The 23807-nt window shown below is 37.4% G+C and overlaps 1 protein-coding gene and 1 non-coding gene across 13 annotated transcripts in view; both read left to right on the top strand.

The window, feature by feature from the left end:
• Positions 1-23807, top strand: part of ATRX (ATRX chromatin remodeler) — a 327458-nt gene that overhangs the window by 60844 nt on the left and 242807 nt on the right. For all 12 annotated transcript variants that reach the window (XM_047843355.1, XM_047843349.1, XM_047843345.1 and 9 more), the window contains one exon: positions 2819-2931. In XM_047843355.1, the coding sequence (XP_047699311.1) occupies positions 2916-2931 (16 nt within the window). In that variant the 5' untranslated portion in view covers positions 2819-2915. The remainder of the gene's footprint in view (positions 1-2818; positions 2932-23807) is intronic.
• Positions 9264-9368, top strand: LOC125158043 (small nucleolar RNA U13). The gene has a single exon (XR_007149167.1). It is a non-coding gene; the product is annotated as a small nucleolar RNA U13 (small nucleolar RNA).

Genomic DNA, 23807 nt, shown 5'->3' with positions numbered 1-23807 from the left:
TATAATCTGTTGATGGGACAAGAATATAGAACGATATTCTTATTTTTGAATTTTGGTTACAAGAAATTCTGTGTGCCATGGGTTGATACATAGTATCTTTTGATCTGGTTCCATTTTCTAATTTAAGATTAAGGACTCGGAGTAACTCGATAATTTTTTGTACATTTAACTTTTCCAAAGCAAGGTTATGGGAAAAAGTAGAAATCATACACTCTTGGGATCTTTATTCTAGAGGCAAGTTTGTTTCGGAACTTTGTAAAATAACTTTCTTCATTGAAAGAAAATAGTTGCAGTTATGTCTGGTATATCTCATTTCTTTTTCTTTCCCTTAATATCCTGGGTTCTCCCTAACCAAACATAGGAAAATGATGCAGAGGGGGCTACTGGCCTTGGGGTGGGCCTAGTGCACTGCATGAATGGTGGTGGTACCTGGCCCAGGAAGGACTGATAACAACTGTTACTTGATTCACAGTGTTTTAATTTTCATTCTGTTGATTACTAGTGAGGTTGTAGTGATTTTTCTTCCAATTTTTTGTTACTCCATTGTATTCCCTTTTAAAAAGTTGTTTCTTTTTATTCACTTACTTACTAGGAATTTAGTATTTTTAGAAAATCTAATGAGGATGTTTTTATATTCTTATTTTCAAGTTAGTTTGCCTTTTAAATTTTGGTTATGGATTTTTTGGAAGTGTATATGCAGGTATTACCTTTAAATATATAAATGGATTCTTGAATATCTTCCTCTCTTTGCAATTTTTATTGAGAAAATTCACATAAAATTCACGGTTTACATCAATTTAGTTTAGAATTTAATGTTTTTTTCTAGCAAATTTACAATATTGTGCAACTGTCACACTTTGTAATTCTAGAAAATTTTCATTGCCTCCCCAAAATAACACATACCTCCCAATACCCCACTTCCTCTATCCCCTGGCAGTTACTAATCTTATTGTCTTTATAGAATTGCATATATTGGGCATTTTATATCTATAAATGGAATCATCCAATATGTGGCATTTTGCATTTGCCTTTTTTAGCAAAATGTTTCCAATGATCATCCATGCTTTAGCATGCTTTAGGATGAATATTTCTTTCCTTTTTATTGGGATATAATATTCTATTGTTTAGCAGTTGGTGGACATTTGGGTACTTTCTCCTTTTGTTGGCTATTATGAACATTGCCATGACCATTTGTGTACAGTATTTTTTGTGTGGGCATGTGATTTTATTCCCTTGGATATATATCTAGGAATGGAATTACTGAGTCATTTGGAAACTTTATGTTTAACTTTTTGAGTTACCACTAAACATTTTTATAGTGCCTGTACCATTTTACATCTCTACCAGCAATGTATTTGGGTTCCAATTTCTTTACACACTTGCCAACTCTTATTTTTCATTTTAAAAATTATATCCACTCTAAAGAGTGGTATCTTACTATGGTTTTGATTTGCATTTTCCTTTTTAAAAAAAAGTGTTTATTTGAGGCAGAGAGAGTGTGTGCATGTGCATGGGAGGGGCATAGAGGAAGAGAATCTGAAGCATGTTGTGTGCTGTCATTGCAGACCCAGTAGCGGGGCTTGATCTCACAAATTGTGAGATCACGACCTGAGTGAAATCAAGAGTTGGAAGCTCTACCCAGTGAGCCACCCAGGCACCTAATGCATTGTCCTAATGACTCATAATCTTGAGCATTTTTCATGTGTATAAATGTTTTATTTACTTTTGAGAGAGAGAGAGACAGAGTATGAGCAGGGGAGGGGCAGAGAGAGGGAGACACAGAGTCTGAAGCAGGTTTCAGCCTCTGAGCTGTCAGCACAGAGCCTGACACAGGGCTCAAACACTTGAATCACAGGATCATGACCTGAGCCGAAGTTGGACGCTTAACCGACTGAGCCACCCAGGTGCCCCTGCATTTTTCATGTGTTTACTGGCCCTTTGTATATCTTCTTTGGGGAAATGTATATCTAAGTCCTTTGCCCATTTTTAAATTGGGTCTTCTTTTATTGTTTTAATTGTAAAAATTCTTTATTAAAAGTATAAAAATCATTTTAAAGGATATATATTGTCTTATTAAAGGATATATATTATATAAAAGGCTATTAATATCTTTTCAGATATATGATTTGAAGATAGTTTTCTTTAGTTGTATGGATTTTTCTCTTTACTTTCTTGATGTTTTAATGCACAAAAGTTTTAAATTTCAATGAAGTGAGTTTTATCTATTTTTCATCTTTTAAAAGTTTAGGAAAACATACTAGAATTGGGGTACATGTTTATTTTTGTGCATTTTAAAATTTTAACTTGTATAACTCTGTTGGATTACAGATGTACCTATTATATAACAGCAGGATATGCTGTAACAATTAAGCTGTATAAATATTTCCCTGGGAATCTGTGAGCTCTTCTAAGTCCTGTTTTAAATTTTATTCATCTTTGTGTCATTTATACAATTATTCTGTGACAAGCAGAAGACAGAATGATAAACAAAAAAACTGTAGAAGGTTTCCAGGGAGTGTTTAGTAAATATATTCGATACATTACTCAATTATGATTCTAAACGATGTAGAGCAAAATCTCATCAGCTTTTTCCTTAAATTATATTTTGATCCTGGGTAAGTATAAAGTAGGTTGGGTTGTTTATATTTTCAAATCCTTACTGAAATAATTAACATTCTTTTTTTAATTTTTATATTGAATATGCTTTCTTTCAGATGACTTACAGTATAGATATGTTTTCAGTTTGTTAGACCCTTACACTTGATTAAATATATGACAAGCTAATTAAGGAAGTTCTTTAAATTTTTTGTTTTAATAGTGAAAGCAAGTTGAATACATTGGTGCAGAAGCTTCATGACTTCCTGGCACACTCATCAGAAGAATCTGAAGAAACAAGTTCTCCTCCAAGACTTGTGATGAACCAAAGCACAGGTAAATTGAAAAATAATATGCAATATCTTTTAGTCTATTTTCCATTCATTTTTGGGAGGGAGGGAGAAGCTAGCAAAAGCTTTAATAGCTCTTATGTATTTAGTATTTAGCTAATATCTGATATTAGAGAATTATTTCATTTGAGAGAGAGAGAGAGAGAGAGAATCCCAGGTGGGCTCTGTGTTGATGCAGGGCTTGATCCCATGACCCGAGCAGAAATCAAGAGTCAGGATGCTCAACCAGCTGAGTCACCCAGGTGCTCCTGATGTTGGAGATTTTAATTTAGATAAATAAAATGTAGGTTGTGTGGTTATAGGTGCTTAGAGAATGATGTACTTATGGTTTTATGCCTAATGGAGATGTCTTCTAGAGTGGGTGATAAATGTCGCTATGAAAAATAGGTAGTATTAGAAGAGGCGGGAGCAGTATAGAAATAAATTATCTTAGCAGTTGTTTGTGTATTATGAGTTAAATTTTTATGTTTGATAACTTCTGAGTAGAATTGGTATATTTTTTTGTATAAATAAGACTTAACATCTCCTTTGTCCCTCATTTTCTACTTTTTAAAAGTATCCTGTGTCATGTGATGATCACTTATTTTCAGGTTTTCATGGGTAGCTACATATAGAAGAACTGAATACACACACATACACATACACATATACATGCATGTGCACCGCAGATAAAATTGGTACAAAAAATATAGTAGAGGTAGACCACAGTGAGAAGTTAACCATATATGTAATTAGAGTTCCACAAGGAGAGAAAATTAAACTCCTAAAGATCAAAACAACAACAAAACCAAGAGAAAAACTTAGAAGCAGGCAGAGGAAAAAATTCATTGCTTTCAAAGGGAATAGCAATAACAGTGATAGCATACATGAATGATAGAAGCTACATGACTTTAAAGTACCAAATGATGGGGCGCCTGGGTGGCGCAGTTGGTTAAGCGTCCGACTTCAGCCAGGTCATGATCTCGCGGTCCGTGAGTTCGAGCCCCGCGTCAGGCTCTGGGCTGATGGCTCGGAGCCTGGAGCCTGTTTCCGATTCTGTGTCTCCCTCTCTCTCTGCCCCTCCCCCGTTCATGCTCTGTCTTTCTCTGTCCCAAAAATAAATAAAAACGTTAAAAAAAAAATAAAGTACCAAATGAAAATAATTGCCATCTTGGTACTTTATATTCAGTGAAAATGTCTTTCAAAAGTGAAGGTGAAATTAATATAGAAAAAAAGTGAGAACTCCATGTTAGTAGACCTACACTAGTTGAAATACTGAAGGCTTTTTTTTAATCAGAAGGAAAATAATTTGAAATGGCAATACCAAAATACAGAAATTAATGAATAATAATGGGAAGGATAAGTAGGTGGGTAAAACTAAATATGTAGTGTTATCTAATCCATAGTCCCTATTCTTAATTCAGAAATTGCCCCAACAGTTTTTATAGATAAGTTGTTCCTCCCAAGTCAAGGATCTGCTTGAAGATAACATATTGTGTATAGTGGTCTCTTTAGTCTTTTCAAATCTAAAACCATTTCTCTGTTGGAACCATGACAATTTTGAAATGCAAAGGTCTATTACATTGGTGACCCTTGATGTGAATTTGTCTGAATAGGTAGATTCAAGTTATTTATTTTTTTGGTCAAGGTTACTATTAAGTGGTGCTGTATTGTTGTCAATACATCATCTCACAAGACACATGATGTAATTTTTTTCTTTTTTTTAAAGTTTTTATTCATTTTTGAGAGAGAGAGAGAACAAGCAAGGGAGGGGTAGAGAGAGATGGAAGCAGAGAATCCCAAGCAGGTTCCCCACTATCAGCACAGAGCCCGATGCAGGGCTCAAACCCATGAACCATGATGTCTTGAGCTGAAATCAAGAGTCAGATGCTTAGCCGACTGAGCCACCCAGGTGCCCCTGTAATTTTTTTCTTTTTATAACACTTTTTAAAAAAATAGTATGTATTTTTGAGAGAGAGACAGCACGCAAGAGGGGAAGGGGCACAGAGAGGGAGACACAGAATCTGAAGCAGGCTCCAAGATCTGAGCTGTCAGCACAGAGCCCGACACAGGGCTTGAATCCACGAATTGTGAGATCATGATCTGAGATGAAGTCAGATGCTTAACTGACTAAGCCACCCAGGCACCCCTGTAATTTTTTTCTTTTATTGGTGATGTTAACTTAGGATACTTTGTTATGGTTGATTTGCTAGATTAATCCACTGTAAACTTAATGATTTATTCCTTTGTAACTAATAAGTAATTTGTAGGAGATTACTGTGAAACTAGGTATTCTTTTTCATCATCAAAAGTTAATTTATGTGTTTTCTGTTGCAAATTAACACAAGCATGGCAGCTTCCAATAATCCAAATGTATTATTTCACATTTCTGTAGGTCAGGAGTCCAGTGACCTTTTCTGGCCTCTGCCCAGGGTATCACAGGGCTAAAGTGAAAGTGTCATTAAGACTATGTTCTTTTTCTCTCTCTCTTCCAAAAATAAATAAACATTAAAAAAATTTTAGGCTGTGTCTCTCTCTTCTACCCCTCCCCTGCTCACACTCTTTTTCTCTCTCTCCTTCAAAAATAAATAAACATAAAAAAATGACTATGTTCCTTTCTGGGGTGCCTGGGTGACTCAGTCAGTTAAACATCTGACTCTTGGTTTCAGCTCTGGTGACGATCTCAACAGTTTATGAGTTTGAGCCCTGCATTGGGCTCTGCACTAATAGTGCAGAATCTGCTTGGGATTCTCTCTCTCTCCCTCTTTCTGCCCATCCCTGGCTCACATGTTATGTCTCTGTCTCTCACAAAATAAATCAATAAACTTAAAAACATAAAGACTGTATTCCTTTTTGAAGGCTCTGTGGGAAAATCCATTTCTGTGCTCATTCAGATTGTTGGCAGAATTAAAGTCCTTGTGGTTGTACTTCTGAGGTTTCCATTTCTTTGTGGTCATTGGACAAGATCCTCTCAGCTTAAGGCTATTTGTATTTCTTCTCACATGACCCCCTCCATATTCAAAGGTAGCAACAGCATGTTGAGTCTTTCTCATGATTTGTATCTCTCTAACTCTTCTGCTTACTTCTGTCAATTCTGCCACTATCTGGAGAATTTTACCCACTGTTAAGGACTCATGTGATTAGCCAAATCCCTTTCACCCCTCCCTCCAATTTTTTTAATGTTTATTTTTGAGAGAGAAAAACAGAGTGTGAGCAGGGGAGGGGCAGAGAGAGAGGAGACACAGAATCCGAAGTAGGCTCCAGGCTCCAAGCTGTCAACAAAGAGCCTGATGCAGGGCTAGGACTCACGAACTGTGAGATCATGACCTGAGCCAAACTCGGATGCTTAACTGACTGAGCCACCTAGGTGTCCCCCGCCTCCAATTTTTAAGGCCAGCTGTGCCATTTTATATAGCACAATCATGGAAGTAGCATTTCCTCACATTCACAGATTCTGGATATTGTGGGGCATGAAATTTTGGGGGGCCATTTGTAGAAATTCTGCATACTACAGTATCCATTCATGATTCTCTGCTAATGATGTATTACTTTGGTGAGTTCCAAATGCTGATAATCTATACTTCTATGTTTTAGATGGTATATTACTATAAGGGAGGGCTTTACATGCCATTCTCTCTTCATTTGATTATATTAGTATGTAGTAATCTTTCTTTGCCAAGAATAATTCTATCATTAAACTTTTTTTTAATGTTTATTTTTGAGAGAGAGCGAGTGAGCGAGCATGAGTAGGGGAGGGGCAGAGAGAGAGGGAGACACAGGGTCCGAAGCAGGTACCAGGCTCCAAGTTGACAGCACAAGCCTGATGGGGGGCTCAAACCCATGAACTGTGAGATCATGACCTGAGCTAAAGTCAGACACTTAACCGACTGAGCCACCCAGGTGCCCCTATCATTATTTATTTCAGTGCTCTTTTGTATCAGTGTTGGCCAGTGGGAGCCCCTTCTGTATGGCTTCCGCTGATCTTTTGAAAAGTCCTCATTCTAGAGCACTTCATTACTTTCTGCCCTTATGAGATGTTGAATGTTTACTTTGCACTGTCTTTTTCCTAACCCAAGAATCAGTTATTTCTCCAAGGAGTTCTGATTCATTTTAATGAGATAATGTGTTTAGAAACCAACATCTGGTTATATGATGTTCTCATTGCCACCAGGAAGTCTTTGCTTCCAGGCCCTTTCACAGAGAAAGTGGATATATGTATTCTGTTTTCATGAGTTGATTTTGACATTCTTATTTTTTAAATTAATTTTTAAATTCTGATATAATTAACATGCAGTTTTATATTATTTTCAGGTGTACAATGTAGTGATTCCACAATTCTTTACATTAAGAATACTCTTAGTCTCCTTTACTTACTTCATCTACCCATCTCTCCTCTGGTAAACAGTTTATTCTCTATGTTTAAGAGTCATTTGTCACTTTTTTTCTTTGTTTTCTTCAGTTCCACATATGAGTGAAATCATATGGTATTTGTCTTTCTTTGACTTATTTCGCTTAATACTATACCCTCTAGATCATCCATGTTGTTGCAGATGGTAAGATTTCATTCTTTTTTATGGCTGAGTGATATTCCATTGTATATACGTACCACATTGTCTTTATCCATTCATCTATTGATGGACACTTGGGTTGCTTCCATATATTGGGTATTGTAAATAATACTCCAATAAACATAGGTGTGTGCATATCTTTTCAAGTTAGTGTTTTTATATATTTTTTTGGTAAATACCCAGTAGTGGAATTACTGGAGCATATGGTGATTGTATTATTAATTTTTGAGGAACCTCTATATGGTTTTCCATAGTGGCTGTACCAGTTTCCATTCCCACCAACAGTGCACAAGTGTACCTTTTTCTTCATATCCTAGCAAACACTTGTGGTTTCTCATGTTTTAAATTTCAGCCATTCTGACAGGTGTGAGGTGATATCTCATTGTGGTTTTAATTTGCATTTCCCTGATGATGAATGATGTTGAGCATCTTTTCATGTTGGCCATCTCTGTCTTTGGAAAAATATCTGTTCGTGTCTTCTGCCCATTTTTAAAAAATTGGATTATTGTGTAGTTTTTTTTTTGGTGTTGATTTGTGTAAGTTCTTTTTTTTTTTTTTTAACTTTTTTTAATGTTGGGGCACCTGGGTGGCTCAATCAGTTAAGCATCTGACTTCAGCTCAGGTCATGATCTTGTGGTTCATGAGTTGGAGCCTCGTGTTGGGCTCTGTGCTGACAACTCAGAGCCTGCAGCCTTCTTTGGATTCTGTGTCTCCCTCTCTCTCTCTGCCCCTCCCCCGCTTGTACTCTGTTTCTTTCTCAAAAATAAATAAAACATTAACAATTTAACACTTTTTAAATGTTTATGTATTTGAGAGAGAGAGAGAGAGAGAGAGAGAGAGACAGAGACAGAGACAAAGGGAGACAGAATCTGAAGCAGGCTCCAGGCTGTGAGCTGTCAGCACAGAGCCCGATGTGGGGCTCGAACTCATGAGCTGTGAGATCATGACCTGAGGCAAAGTTGGACGTTTAACCGACTGTGCCACCCAGGTGCCCCAGTTGTGTAAGTTCTTTACATATTTTGTATATTAACCCTTTATTGGATATGTCATTTTCAAATGTCTTCTCCTATTCAGTAGGTTGTCTTTTAGTTTTGTTGATTGTTTTCTTTGCTGTGCAGAAGGATTTTATTTTGATGTAGTCCCAATAGTTTATTTTTGCTTTTGTTTTCTGTGTGATTGTATTACACAGGAAACAAGTGCCTTGGAAGACCTCTAGAAAAGTGTTATTATGGTGGATCTCAGAGAAATTACTGCCTGTGCGCTCTTCTAGGATTTTTATAGTTTCAGGTCTCACATTTAGATTTTTAATCCATTTTGAGTTTATTTCTGTTTATGGTGTCAGAAAGTGTTCCAGTTTAATTCTTCTGCATATAGGTGTCCAATTTTCCCAGCATCATTTGTTAAAGAGGCTGTTTTTTTTCCCATTGCATATTCTTGCCTCCTTTATATGAAAATTAACCATATAATCTTGGATTTATTTTTGGGCTGTCTTGTTCCATTGATCTATGTATTTGTTTTTATGGAAGTACCATACTGTTTTTGATTACTACAGCTTTGTAGCATATCTTGAAATCTGGGGTTGTGATATCTCCAGTTTTGTTCTTCTTTTTCAAGATTGCTTTAGTTATTCAGGGACTTCTGTGGTTCCATACAAATTTTAGGAATGTTCTTTCTAGTTCTATGAAAAATGCTCTTGGTTATTTGACTGGGATTGCATTAAACATGTAGATTGCTTTGAGTAATATAGACATTTTAATAGTATTTGTTTTGGAACCTTTTGTAGTTCATAAGCATGATGATTGGGTGTTCACACCATTGTGTGGCATGTGCCTCCCCTAAACCTTTGTTACCACCTTGGCACGTTACCCGTCTGACGTGAACTTGGGGAAAAAAAACCAATATTTGTTTCCATTCCATGAGTATGGAATGTTTTTCCATTTCTTTGTGTCCTCTTCAACTTCTTTCATAAGTGTTCTGTAGATTTCAGAGTACAGATCTTTTAACTCTTTGTTTAGGTTTATTCCTAGGTATCTTCTTGTTTTTGGTAAAATTGTCAGTGGGATTATTTTCTTAATCTTTTTTTTTTTTTGTACTTCATTATTAGTGTGTAGAAATGCAACAGATTTCTGTAGATTGATTTTGTATCCTGAGACTTTAATGAATTCTTATATCAGTTCTAGTAGTTTTTTTTGTTGGAGTCTTTAGGGTTTCCTCTAGAAAGTATCATATTATCTGCTAATAGTGAAAATTTTACTTCTTCCTAACAGTTTGGGTGCCTTTTCTTTGTTTTTGTTGTCTGATTGCTGTGGCTAGGACTTCTTTTTTTTTTTAATTTTTTAAAATGTTTTTATTTATTTTTGAGACAGAGACAGAACATGAGAAGGGGAGGGGCAGAGAGAGAGGGAGACACAGAATCCAAAGATGGCTCCAGGCTCTGAGCTGTCAGCACAGAGCCCGTCGCGGGGCTCTAACTCACAGACTGAGATTGTGACCTGAGCTGAAGTCTGACGTTTAACCGACTGAGCCACCCAGGCACCCCGGCTAGGACGTCTTGTACTATGTTGAATAAAAGTACAAGGCATCCTTGTCTTATTCCTGACCTTAGGGGAAAAGCTCCCCTTTCCACAGTTAGCTGCGGGTTTCTCATAAATGGCCTTTGTTATTTTTGAGGTTTGTTTCCTCTAAAGCTACTTTGTTGAGGATTTTTGTCATGAATGGATGTTGTACTTTGTCAGACATTTTTTGCATCTTTTGAAATTATCATATTTTTTAATCCTTTCTCTTGTGAATGTGATATATCATGTTAATTGATTTGTGAATATTGAACCACACTTGCATTCCAGGAATAAATCCTGCCTGATCATGGTGAACGAATTTTTAAATGTATTATTGGGATTCAGTTTGCTAATATTTTGTTGAGAGATTTTTGCATCTATGTTCAGTGGGGATATTGGCCTTTAGTTCTTTTTTAGTGGTATCTTTATCTGGTTTTGGTATCAGAGTTAACACTGGCCTTATAGAATGAAATTGGAAGCTTTCTTTCTTTTATTTTTTGGAATAGTTTGAGAAGAATAGGTATTAAACTCTTTAAAAAATTTTTTTAATGTTTATTTATTTTTGACAGATACAGAGTGTGAGCAGGGGAGGGGCAGAGAGAAAGGGAGACAGAATCCAGAGCAGGCTCCAGGCTCTGAGCAAGCTGTCAGCACAGAGGCTGACGTGGGGCTCGAACGCACAAACCGCAGCATCATGACCTGAGCCAAAGTTGGACGCTTAACCAACTGAGCCACCCAGGCGCCCCATTTTTGATGTTTTTATTTATTTTTGAGACATAGAGAAAGCACTAGCTGGGGAGGGGCAGAGAGAGGGAGACAGGAACCGAAGCAGGCTCCATGCTGTCAGCAGAGAGCCTGACGCGGGGCTCAAACTCATGAGCGATGAGATCATGACCTGAGCTGAAGTCAGATGCTCAGCTGACTGAGCCACTCAGGTGTCCCTTAAAATTTTTTCTAAAGTTTATTTTGAGAAGGAGAGAAAGTGGGGCTGGGGAAGAGAGAGAGGGAGAGAGAGAATTCCATGCAGGCTCTGAAATGTTAGCACATAGCCCGACGTGGGGCTCTAACTCAAAACTGTGAGTTCATGACTCAAGCCAAAACCAAGAGTCGGCGCTTAACTGCTACCTGGGTAACCTGGTATTAAACTCTTTATTGTTTTATTATTATTTTTTTAATGTTTATTTATTTTTGACAGAGAGAGAGAGAGAGAGAGAGAGAGAGAGCGCGCGCGCGTGACCATGAGTGGGGGAGGGGCAGAGAGAGAGGGAGACACAGACTCCAAAGCAGGCTCCAGGCTCTGAGCTGTCAGCACAGAGCCTGGGGTGGGGCTCGAACTCATGGACCGCAAGATCATGACCTGAGCCCAAGTCCGACGCTCAGTCGACTGAGTCACCCAGGCGCACCTAAACTCTTTAAATGTTTGGTAGAATTCACCTGTGACATCATCTGGTCCTGGACTTTTGTTTGTTGGTTGTTTTTTGAATACTGATTCAACCTTACTGCTGGTAATTAGTCTTCTCAAATTCAGTTTTACTTCTCCTGATTCAATTTTGGGAGGTTATATGTTTCTAGGAATTTATCCATTTCCTCTAGGTTGTACGAATTTGTTGTCATATACTTTTTCATACTATTCTAATCCTTTGTATTTCTGTTCAGTTGCTTTTTTATTTCTCCTCTTTTCTAATTTTGAGTTCTCTTTATTTTTTGATGAGTCTGGATAAAGGTTTATCAATTTTGTTAATCTTTTCATACAACCAGCTTATGGTTTCATTGATGTGTTGTATTGTTTTTTTAGTTTCTTTTTTGTTTGTTTCTGCTCTTATTTTTATTTCCTTCCTTTTACCTGTTTTGGGTTTCATTTGTGATTCTTTTTTTTTTTTTCTTAGCTCCGTTAGGTATAAGTTTAGGTTTTTTATTTTAGATTTTTCTTACCTCTTAAGGTAGGCCTGTTTTGCCATAAACTTTGCTCTTGGAACATCTTTTGCTGCATGTGAAAGATTTTGGACCATTGTGTTTTTATTTTCATTTGTTTTTATTTCCTCTTTAATTTCTTGGTTGACCTACTTATTGTTTATTAGCATGTTATTTAATCTCCATGTGTTTATGTGTTCTCCAGATTTTTTTCTTGTGGTTAATTTCTAGTTTCATAGTGTTTGGAAAAGATGCATGGTATGACTTCATCTTTTCTTTTTAAGTTTACTTATTTATTTTGAGATAGAGAGATAATGCTAGTGAGGGAGGGGCACAGAGAGGAGGAGAGAGAGAACCCTACGTAGGCTCTGTGCTGATAGTGCAAAACCTGACACCGGACTTGAACCCACGAAATGTGAGATCATGACCTGAGCTGATCAACAGTCAGACACTTAGCTGACTGAGCTACCCAGGCGCCCCCATCTTTTTGATGTTTTTGAAACTTGTTTTGTGGCCTAACACATGATCTGTTGTGTGGGGAATATTCTATGTGTATATGAAAAGAATCTGTATTCTGTAGTTTTAGGATGGAATGTCTGGACATACTTGTTAGATTCATCTGGTCCAGTGTGTCCTTCAAAGCCATTGGTTACTTTCTGATTTTATTTTTTGTTTGGATGATCTATCTATTGATGTAAGTTGGGAGTTGAAGTCCCTTACTATTATTGTGTTACTGTCAGTTACTTCCTTTGTTTGTTATTGGCTGCTTTGTGCTTTTGGATGCTATCATGTTGGGTTAATACATATTTGCAATTGTTAACGTTTTCTTGTTGAATTTTTCCCTTCATGATCATGTTGTGTCCTTTTTTGTCTCTTGTTACAGTCTTTGTTTTAAAGTCTATTTTGATGTATATAAATACTGCTACCCTAGCTTTCTTTTCACTTCCATTCATATGATAAGTGTTTGCATCCATTCACCTTCAACATGCATGTGTCTTTAGGTCTGAAATGAGTCTTTTGTAGGCAGCACACAGATGGATCTTGCTTTGTTATCCATTTTGTTACCCGATTTGTTTTGATTGGAGCATTTAGTCAATTTATATTCAAAGTAATTATCGATAGGTATGTATTTATTGACATTTTGTTATTATATGGTTGTTTTTGTCTTTTTTTTTCTCTTGCTCTCTCATTGTTTGCTTCCTTTCATTAGTGACGTGCTTTGATTGCTTTCTTTTTATGTTTTGCGTATCTGTTACCAGCTTTTGATTTGTGGCTATCATTATGTTTATATATAACATCCTCTGCATATAGCAGTCTATATTAAGTTGATGGTTGCTTAATTTTGAATCACTACCGAAAGCACTGAAGTTTTACTTTTTTCTCCCCACCCCTATGTTTTAGATATATGGTGTCTTATTTTACATTCTTTTGTTTTGCGAATCCTTTGACTGATTTTTATAGATGTACTTAATTTTACTGCTTTTGTGCTTCCTCTTTTTCTTTATCTTACTTACAATGTAATCTTCCCACTCAGATTATACCCTTTAATATTTTTTGTAAGACTGGTTTAGTGGTGATGAATTCCTTTAATTTTTTTGTTGGTCTGGAAACTTTGTTTCCTACTCTGAATGATAGCATTGCTGGTAGAATATTCTTGTTTGCAGGGTTTTTCCTTTCAGCACTTTGATTAAATCATGCCACCTAGTTTTGGCCTTCAGTGTTTTTGCTGAAAAATCAGCAGATAGCCTTATGGTGTTTCCCTTGAATGTACCTGCTTTCTCCTGTTCATTTTAAAATCCTCTCTTTATCACTACTTTTTGCCATTTTAATTACGTTTGTCTTGGTGTAGACCTTCTTGGGTTGACTTTGGGGGTGCTCTCTGTGCCTTGTGTATCTGGATTTTTGTTTCTTTCCCCACATTTGGTAATTTTTCAGCTATTATTTCTTCAGATAAACTTTCTACCCCATTTTATCTTTCTTCTCTTTCTGGAATTCCTATTATGTAAATGTTATTATGCTTGATGGTGTTCCTGAGTTCCTTTAATCTATTCTCATTTTTAAAATTTTTTACTTTCTTTTGTTCAGCTTGACTGCCTTCTATTACTCTGTCTTCCAGGTCACTAATCCATTTTCTGCATCCTCCACTGTACTATTTATTCCCTCCTCGTGTATTTTTAATTTCAGTTATTGAGTTTTTCATCTCTGCTTGGTTCTTTATTATTTTTATTTTTTAAGTTTATTTATTTTGAGAGAGAGAGAAAATGAGAATGTGAGCGGGGGAGGGGCAGAGAGGGAGCGAGAGAATCCCAAGCAGGCTTTGTGCTGTTAGTGCAGATATCTCCGATATCTCACGAACTGAGAGATCATGACCTGGGCCAAAATCAAGAGTCAGACGCCTAACCGAACCACTCAGGCACCCCATTCTTTCTTATATTTTATCTCTTTGTAGAGGGTCTCCTTGAGATCGTCTACTCTTTTCTCAATTCCAGTAAGTATCTCTAGGACCATTTGTTTAAATTCTCTGTTAGCCATATTACTTATCTCCATTTCACTTGCCTCTCTACCTGTCAGGTTTTTTTTTTCATTTGGGGCATATTCTTCTTTCTCCTCATTTTGTCTAACTCTGTGTGTTAGGAAAGTCAATGTATCTTATGCTTGTAAGTAATGGCCTTATAAGGAAGACGTCCTGTAGTTCCACGTAGTGCGGTGTCCCCTGTTCACCAGAACCTTGAGTTTTGGGGGTGTCTCCTGTATATATGTTGTTTGCACACTATTGTTGTGGCTGAGCCACATTTTTTTTCAGTGCAGTTAGATGCAAAGCTCCCTTTGCCTCTTATGGGCAGAGTTTGGTCCCTGTGTTGTCAGTGGGCCAGTCTGGGAATGGCTCCTGCTATGAGACATTTGCAGGGTACCCTCTGAACTCAACTACAGAATACTCTCCTTGTGTTGTCCCCTGAGACTTACATCAGTGTGCAGGGCCTGTCATCAGCCAGCTGTCTGCCCTCAGCCCTCTGATGGTGCCACAGTTGAACTGGGCTGTGTGGTTATTTGTCCTTCTCCCCAGGGCATGAGTCACTTTGTATTGGTTCTAGCCACTGTTAGGTCTGCTTGCACAATGCCAGTTTTATGGTGCCACTCTAGGTGGACTCTTGCTGGGGTTGTGTCAAATAGGGTAGATTGGCAGGAAAGGTAGTGGTGTGGGTAGGGTTCATGGTATTAGCAAGTTATGCACTAATCTGCTCTGGAGAGGACCTGGAGCTACATTGCAGAACTCTTGTGGAGGGCATGGTGTGCTGTTTGCAAGCTAGGTGGAGAGTATTCACTGGTCCCAAGAGTGTTCACTAGTTCCTGAAAGTGTCCGGGTTTCTGGACTGGGGGTTGGGGAGGAAAATGGTGCCTGCCCATTCTTTTCTTAGAATAGTCTCTGAAAGATCCCTGTGCCTTCTGTGCAGGTTCTGAGATTAGTAAATAAATAAATCTCCTTCCTGTATACCCCAGGTGTTTTTTAAACTGCTGGTTCTATGTGATATCTCAGCAGGGTTGTTTGTTATGCTGGCCCTTCTAAGGGCGGGGACTCAGTTTCCTCTTGCCCTCTGGTTTTCCCAGAGCCAAGCCTGCTGATTTTTAAAGTTCAAAGTGTTGAGGCCCACTGGTTATAAAAAGTTACAATGTTAAGTTCCTCACCTTTTCAAGCCAAATGTTATATGGGGGATTTGCCTTTCCAGTGCAGGTCCCCCATGCCTGGGGAGCCTGGTGTGGGTTCTGCTCTTATCCCTTCTCTGTGTTTGCAGTTTCCCTTCTTCCTGCAGTCTCTTGGGTCACTTTGGTTACTAACCACGTCTGCATCCTTTCTATCACTTTTGATGTGGCGTATTCTCTATGACTGTGGTGGAGAGTCTGTTTTGGCAGTGTTTGGGTCATTTTCTGTGTTATTTATACTGATGTGGGTGCTATTGAGGTGTATCTGTAGGTGGAGGTGAGTTTAGGATCCTCCTACTCTATATCATCTTCTCCCCAAGTTGATAATTGATACTTTTAATTATAATTTGTACCATAGATTTCATTGTAGTCTTCCTCTTTTTATATTTTAATTTCTTTCTGTAACACAGAAATCTGGCCCTGTTATCCTCCATTTTTTATACTCATTTGCTCAGTCCTCATGGTATTCACCTAGTTTCAAATTTGCCAACCATTGTTTAGAATTGTTTAGAATTCTCTTCTACAAATGATGTATATTGTTTGGTGGCAGACTAGCTTATTTGCATAAGCACATTATTTCCCACAGATACCAGTTACAAACTGAACAAAATACTGAAAACAGTTATGTGAAGGAACGGCCAGTGACAAAAAGCAGACATAAATGGGAGGGGAGTTAACACATGGAAGAAGGAAATACCAATAGTGAATTTCCAATTGTTAAGCCTTTTTTCCTTAAGGAAAGTGCCAGTTAGCTCAATTGGTGTCAGTTAAGACTTGGATAGTAATCTGCATTCTTGTTGGATAAGGTATAAAGAAATTTAGAGACCCTAGCAGCTTTTTTTTTTTAATTTTATTTTTTAAATTTACATCCAAATTAGTTAGCATATAGTGCAACAGTGATTTCAGGAGTAGTTTCCTTAATGTCCCTTACACATTTAGCCCATCTACCCTCCCACAACTCCTCCAACAACCCTCTGTTTGTTCTCCATATTTGAGTCTCTTATGTTTTGTTCCCCTCCCTGTTTTTATATTATTTTTGCTTCCCTTCCCTTAAGTTCATCTGTTTTATATCTTAAAGTCCTCTTATGAGTGAAGTCATATGATTTTTGTCTTTCTCTGACTAATTTCACTTAGCATTATACCCTCCAGTTCCATCCATGTAGTTGCAAATGGCAAGATTTCATTCTTTTTGATTGCTGAGTAATACTCCATTGCATATATACACCACGTTTTCTTTTTTTTTTTTTTTTTCAACGTTTTTTATTTATTTTTGGGACAGAGAGAGACAGAGCATGAACGGGGGAGGAGCAGAGAGAGAGGGAGACACAGAATCGGAAACAGGCTCCAGGCTCTGAGCCATCAGCCCAGAGCCCGACGCGGGGCTCGAACTCATGGACCGCGAGATCGTGACCTGGTTGAAGTTGGACGCTTAACCGACTGAGCCACCCAGGCGCCCCTAACACCACATTTTCTTTATCCATTCACCCATCGATGGACATTTGGGCTGTTTCCATACTTTGGCTATTGTTGATAGTGCTGTTATAAACATGGGGGTGCATATGTCCCTTTGAAACAGCATATCTGTATCCCTTGGATAAATACCTAGTAGCGCAGTTGCTGGGTCGTAGGGTAGTTCTATTTTTAATTTTTTGAGGAACCTCCGTACTGTTTTCCAGAGTGGCTGTACCAGTTTGCATTCCTACCAGCAATGCAAAAGAGATCCTTTCTCTCCACATCCTTGCCAACATCTGTTGTTGCCTGAGTTGTTAATGCTAGCCATTCTGACAGGTGTGAGGTGGTATCTCATTGTGCTTTTAAATTTTTTTTAATGTTTATTTATTTTTGAGAGAGAGAAGAATGCGAGTGGGTTAGGGGCAGAGAGAGAGGGAGACACAGAATTCAAAGCAGGCTCCAGGCTCTGAGCTGTCAGCACAGACCCCATCGCGGGGCTCGAACTCACAAGCTATGAGATCATGACCTGAGCTGAAGTTGGACGCTCAACCGACTGAGCCACACAGGCGCCCCTCATTGTGCTTTTGATTTGTATTTCTCTGATGGTGAGTGATGTTGAGGATTTTTTCATGTGTCGGTTGGCCATCTGGATGTCTTCTTTGGAGAAGTGTCTATTCATGTCTTTTGCCCATTTCTTCACTGGATTATTTGTTTTTTGGGTGTTGAGTTTGATAAGTTCTTTGTAGATTTTGGATACTAACCCTTTATCTGATATGTCATTTGCAAATATCTTCTCCCATTCTGTCAGTTGCCTTTTAGTTTTGCTGATTGTTTCCTTTGCCGTGCAGTAGCTTTTTATTTTGAGGAGGTCCCAATAGTTCATTTTTGCTTTTGTTTCCCTTGCCTCCAGAGACGTGTTGAGTTGCTGCAACCAGGATCAAAGAGTTTTTTGCCTGCTTTTTCATTGAAGATTTTGATGGCTTCCTGTCTTACATTGAGGTCTTTCATCCATTTTGAGTTTATTTTTGTGTATGGTGTAAGAAAGTGGTCCAGGTTCATTCTTCTGCATGTTGCTGTCCAGTTTTCCCAGCACCACTTGCTGAAGAGACAGACTGTCTTTATTCCATTGGCTATTCCTTCCTGCTTTGTCAAAGATTAGTTGGCCATATGTTTGTGGGTCCATTTCTGGGTTCTCCATTCTGTTCCATTGATCTGAGAGTCTTTTTTTATGCCAGACTGTAGCAGCTTTTGTAAAAAGAGGGGAAGGTTCCATTTAGAAGAGAGCTACAGATTGGGAGCTCCAGAAGCTCCAAGAACTCCAACCATGTTTGTGATTGAATTATTCAAGTGCAGCCCAGATTTCAGGCAGCTCAGGTAGGGTTAAAAAGAACAGTAGAAAACTTTTAGTTTCTTTTAGTACAGGGTAAATATTTTGGGGTTTGATTTCAGCTAATATCTCCCAATAACAGAAATATCAACTGTTTGGAGGAACATAATGGGATGCAGTGTCTTCACTGTATCTTTCAAAATGAACAGTATGCTATCCAATAGAAGAAGTTCTGAAGTAGAAAGGTAATCATTAGAGACCAGTCTACAGACAACTCAAATGTTGCTATTAGCAGACAAGAATATTAAAACAGCTTTTAAACTATGCACAAGCACAAAAAAACAAATACATTTATGATGAATAGACATATATAGGAAATCTTAGCACAGACATAAAAACTGTAAAAACCCATTTTGAAATTATAGAACTAAAAAATGTAATTTTGAGCAACAAATCATTGTACTTGACAGAGTAAAGGTAGGAATAGAAGTGTCAGTGAATTTGATGACAGACTAATAGAATTTATCCATCTTAGAAGAGAAAACCTTAAAAACTAAAAAGTGTACGGAACACTTACTCTTCAAAACCTTTCTCCAATAAAACTGTATAGTTATATTTTTTGCGGTTTTATTTAAAAAACTTTTTTTAAAATATAATTTATTGTCAAATTGGCTTACATACAACACCCAGTGTTCGTCCCAACAAGTGCCCTCCTCAATACCCATCACCCATTTTCCCTCACCTCCTATCCATCCTCAGTTTCTTCTCTGTATTTAAGAGTCTCTTGTGGTTTGCCTCCCTCCCTCTATGTTAACTATTTTTTCCCTATATAAGGTTTTTGTAAATACACTTTACTAAATTGAAGATGTTTCCCTCTATTCCTAGTTTTCTGACAGTTTTTTAAAGTGACATTTATATTCAGAAAATTATAGATTCACATGCAATTTTTTTTGCAGTTGTAACAAATAATACAGAGCCCTTGTATACACTTTGCCCACTGCCCCCATAATGGTAATATTTTACCAAACTATATTATTATAATCAAGCTATTGTTATCTATGAGTCTGATTCATATTTCCTCAGTTTTCCTTGTACTTGTGTGGGTTTATTAAGTTTTGTACAATTCCGTTACTTGGATTAATTCACAATCTCCCCCCCAACCCCCGCCACAGTTGTGTATCCACCCTCACAGATTACTCATCTTGTCCTTTCATAATCATGCTAACCTCTCTAGCCTGACTCCTACCTATGTTTAATTCCTGGCAATCACTAATCTGTCCTCCATTTCAAAACATGTTACATAAATGGAATCCTATGTATATATACGTTGGGATTCAGTTTTTTCACTTAGCCTAATTCCCTAGAGATTCATCTGCATTGTAGCATTATCTGTAGTTGTTTCCTTTTTATTGCAGTGTAGTGATCTTCCATGGTATGGATGTACTACAGTTTGCTTAACCATTCACCTGTTAAAGGACATCTGGGTTGATTCCATATTTGAGCTATTACAAATATAACTGCTGGTGAACATTTGTGTGAACATATATTTTCACATCTCCAGGATAAATGCCTGGGAGTGCAATTTGTTGGTCATATGATGATTACATGTTTAAGACACTCCTAAACTATAAACTGTTTTCCAGAGGGGCCACACCATTTTAATAGTGCCAAAGCAATGTATGAGTGATCCAATTTCTTTGCATCCACATCAGCATTTGGAGTTACCTCTAATTTCTTTTTAATTTTATATATGCTGGTCGAGATTTAGTGATATGTTGTTGTGGGTAAAACCACGTAAAAAACATTTCCTTAATGACTAATAACACTTTTAACAGTTATTGAGATATAATTTATATACCATAAAATTCACCCATTTAAAGTATACAATTTAGCAGTTTTAGTATTTCACAGATATGTGTAACCGTCACCACAGTCAATTTTATAACATTTGTATCACCTCAAAAGAAATACCCCCCCAGCCTTAAACAACCCCACTAATCTACTTTCTTTTTGCATTTCCCTATTTTGGACTTATCAGTGGCATTGTATAATACGTGGTCCTTTTTAACTGGCTTCTTTCACTTAGTATAATGTGTTCAAGGTTTATCTGTGTTGTAGCATGTGTTAGTTAGTACTTCATTCCTTTTTATGACCAAATAATGTTCTTTTATATGACATTTGTTTGACCTGTTCATGGATATTTGTCTTGTTTCCACATTTTAGCTATTATGAATAATGCTGCTATAAACATTTGTAAACATGTTTGTGTATGGCAGTATATTTTCATTTCTCTTGAGTACATACTTAGGAGTGGAATTGCTAGGTTATATGGTAACTATGTTAAATCTTTTGAGGAAATGCCAAAATGTTTTCCAAAGTGGCTGCACCACTTTACATTCCCACCAGCAACATATGAGGATTCTGATTTCTCTGTATCTATGCCAACAATATTATCAGACTTTTTGATTTTAGCTATCCTAGTGCATGTGAAGTAGTGTCTCGTTTTGGATTTGGTTGTCATTTGCCTGATGACTGATGATGACTATATTTTCATGTGCTTACTGGTAATTTGTATATATTTTCCTTGGAGAATTGTCTTTTCAGATCCTTTGCCCAATTTTTAATTGGGTATTTGTTTTTTTATTGTTGATTTGTAAGAATTCTTTATATATCCAGACTTTTTATTATGATAAAATTTACCATTTTAACCAATTTTAAGTGTACGATTCTCTGGCATTAAGTACATTCACATGGTTGTGCAAACATCATCACCATCCATCTCCAGAACGTTTCATCTTCATCAAATGAAACTCTGTACCCATTAAGCAGTAACTTTCCAATCCTCTCTCCCCCAGCCTCTGGCAACCACCATTCTACATTCTGTCTCTATGAATTTGACTACTTTAGGCTCCTCCTATAAGTGGGAGGGGTCTTCAGGTTTTGTCCTTTTGTGTCTGGCTTATTTTACTTAGTATAATGCCTTCAATGTTGTGGCCTGTATCCAGATGTTCTATTTTACTTAGCATAATGCCTTCAAGGTTCATCAGTGTTGTGGCCTGTATCCAGATGTTCTTCCCTTTTTTTAAGTTTTTTTTTTCTTGTTAATGTTTATTTCCTTTTGAGAGAGAGAGAGAGAGAGAGAGAGAGAGAGCATGAGCAGGGGAGGGGCAGAGAGAGAGGGAGACACAGAATCTGAAGCAGGCTCCAGGCTCTGAGCTGTCAGCACAGAGCCTGACGTGGGGCTCGAATTCATGAACCGTGAGATCATGACCTGAGCCGAAGCTGGTGCTTAACCGACTGAGCCAACTAGGTGCCCCTCTGTCCTTCCTTTTTAAGGCCAAATAGTATTCCATTATATGTATGTAGCATATTTAGTTTGTTGTTCATCTTTCAGTGGAAACTTGGATCAAACATATGATTTGCAAATTTTTTCCCTCATTTTGTTGGTTGTCTTTCATTTTCTTGATGATGTTCTTTGAAACACAAAAGCTTTTAATTTAGATAAAGTCTAAGTAGTCTAATTTTCCTTTTGTTGCTCATGTTTTTGTTGTCATATCTAAGAATCCATTACTAAATCTGAGGTCACAAAGATTTGCCCCTGTATTTTCTTCTAAGAGTTTTATAGCTTTAGCTTTTATATTTACGTGTTTGATACATTTGGATTTAACTTTTTTTAAAGTTTATTTTTATTTATTTTGAGAGAGAGAGAGAGAAAGAGATCAAGTTGGGGAGAGACAGAGAGAGAGGTAGACAGAATCCCAAGCAAGCTCCAGTCTGTCAGTGCAGAGCGGGATGTGGGGCTTTATCTGAACTCAACGAACTTGTGAAATCATGACCTGAGCCGAAGTCAAGAGTGGGACGCTAAACTGAGTGAGCCACCCAGGCGCCCCTGTAGTTAACTTTTGTATGTGGAGTGAGGCAGGGCTCTAGGTTCATTTTTTGCATGTGGATATATAGTTATGCTACTAGCATCATTTGTTGAAAAGATTCTATTTCCCTACCGAAGGGTCTTGGCATCCTTATTGAAAATCAGTTGACCATAGATATGTGGTTTTATTTCTGGACTTTCAATGTTTTTTAACTGATCTATATGTCTATCCTTTAGCCAGTATTGCACTGTATTTATTAAAATTGTTTTACACTAAGTTTTGAAATTGTGAGCCTTCCTATTTGTTTTTCCTTTTGAAAGTTGTTTTGGCTTTTCCTGTTTAATTTTATGTGAATTTTAAAATGAGCTAGTCAATTTCTAGAAAGAAGTCAGCTGGAATTCTGACAGGGTTTGCATAGGTAGGTAGATCAGTTTGAGGAGTATAGCCATCTTAATGTTAAGTTGGGTTGTTTTCTTTATTTTTAGGTCATTTTTTACAAGTGAATAGAAATACAATTGATATTTGTATATTTTTGTATTTTTCTTTTTTTGTTGTTTATTTATTTATTTTGAGAGAGAGAGAGACAGCGTGAATGGAGGAGGGACAGAGAGAGAGATACAATATCCCAAGCAGGCTCCAGGCTCTGAGCTGTTAGCACAGAGCTCGACACAGGGCTCAAACTCGTAAGCCATGGGATCATGACCTGAGCCGAAGTCAGACGCTTAACCAACTGAGCCACCCAGGCGCCCCTGTTCTAGTATTTTCAATCTTTCTGAACTCTTTTACTAGTTCTGATAGTTTTTTGGTGGATTCCACAGATTTTCTATATATATGATAATATCAACTCCAAAGAGAGATAGTTTTACTTCTTCCTTTTCAATCTTACTGCCTTTTATTTCTTTCTCTTGACAACTCGCTCTGGCTACTCCATTACAATATTGAATATAAGTGGCAAGAGTGAATTTTCTTTCTTATTTCTGATCTTAGGAAAGTATTCAGTTTTTCACCACTTAGTATGGTGTTAACCTGTGAATATTTTGTAGATAGGATGATCCCTTTTTTTAGGGTCTTTTAAAATAGATTTTACTTTTGAGAGCAGTTTTAGCTTCACAGAAAAGTGGAATGGAAAGTGCAGGATTTCCTATGTATTTCTCCCCATATATGCACAGCTTCCCCCACTGTCAATAGGCTGCACCACAGCTGTACATTTGTTACAATTGATGCACCTACACTGACAAGTCATGATCACCCAGAATGCAGAGTTTGCATTAGATTTCACTCTGGGTGTTGTACATTCTAAGGATTTTGAGAAATGTATAATGACATGGATCTACCCTAATAATATACAGGTTGGTTTCACTGCACTAAAAATTCTCTGTTCCATCTATCCATTCTTCCTTCCCCCTTAACTCCTGGCAGCCACTGTTTACATACTTTCGCCTTTTCCAGAGTGTCACATAGTTGGCTTCTTCAGATTGGGTTCTTTCACTTGGTAATGTGCA

This window comes from Prionailurus viverrinus, chromosome X (genome assembly GCF_022837055.1).
Source record: "Prionailurus viverrinus isolate Anna chromosome X, UM_Priviv_1.0, whole genome shotgun sequence".
NCBI classification, from domain to species: Eukaryota; Metazoa; Chordata; class Mammalia; order Carnivora; family Felidae; genus Prionailurus; species Prionailurus viverrinus.
Note: the sequence above shows the minus strand (reverse complement) of the source record. Positions and strands in the feature narration are given on the sequence as shown.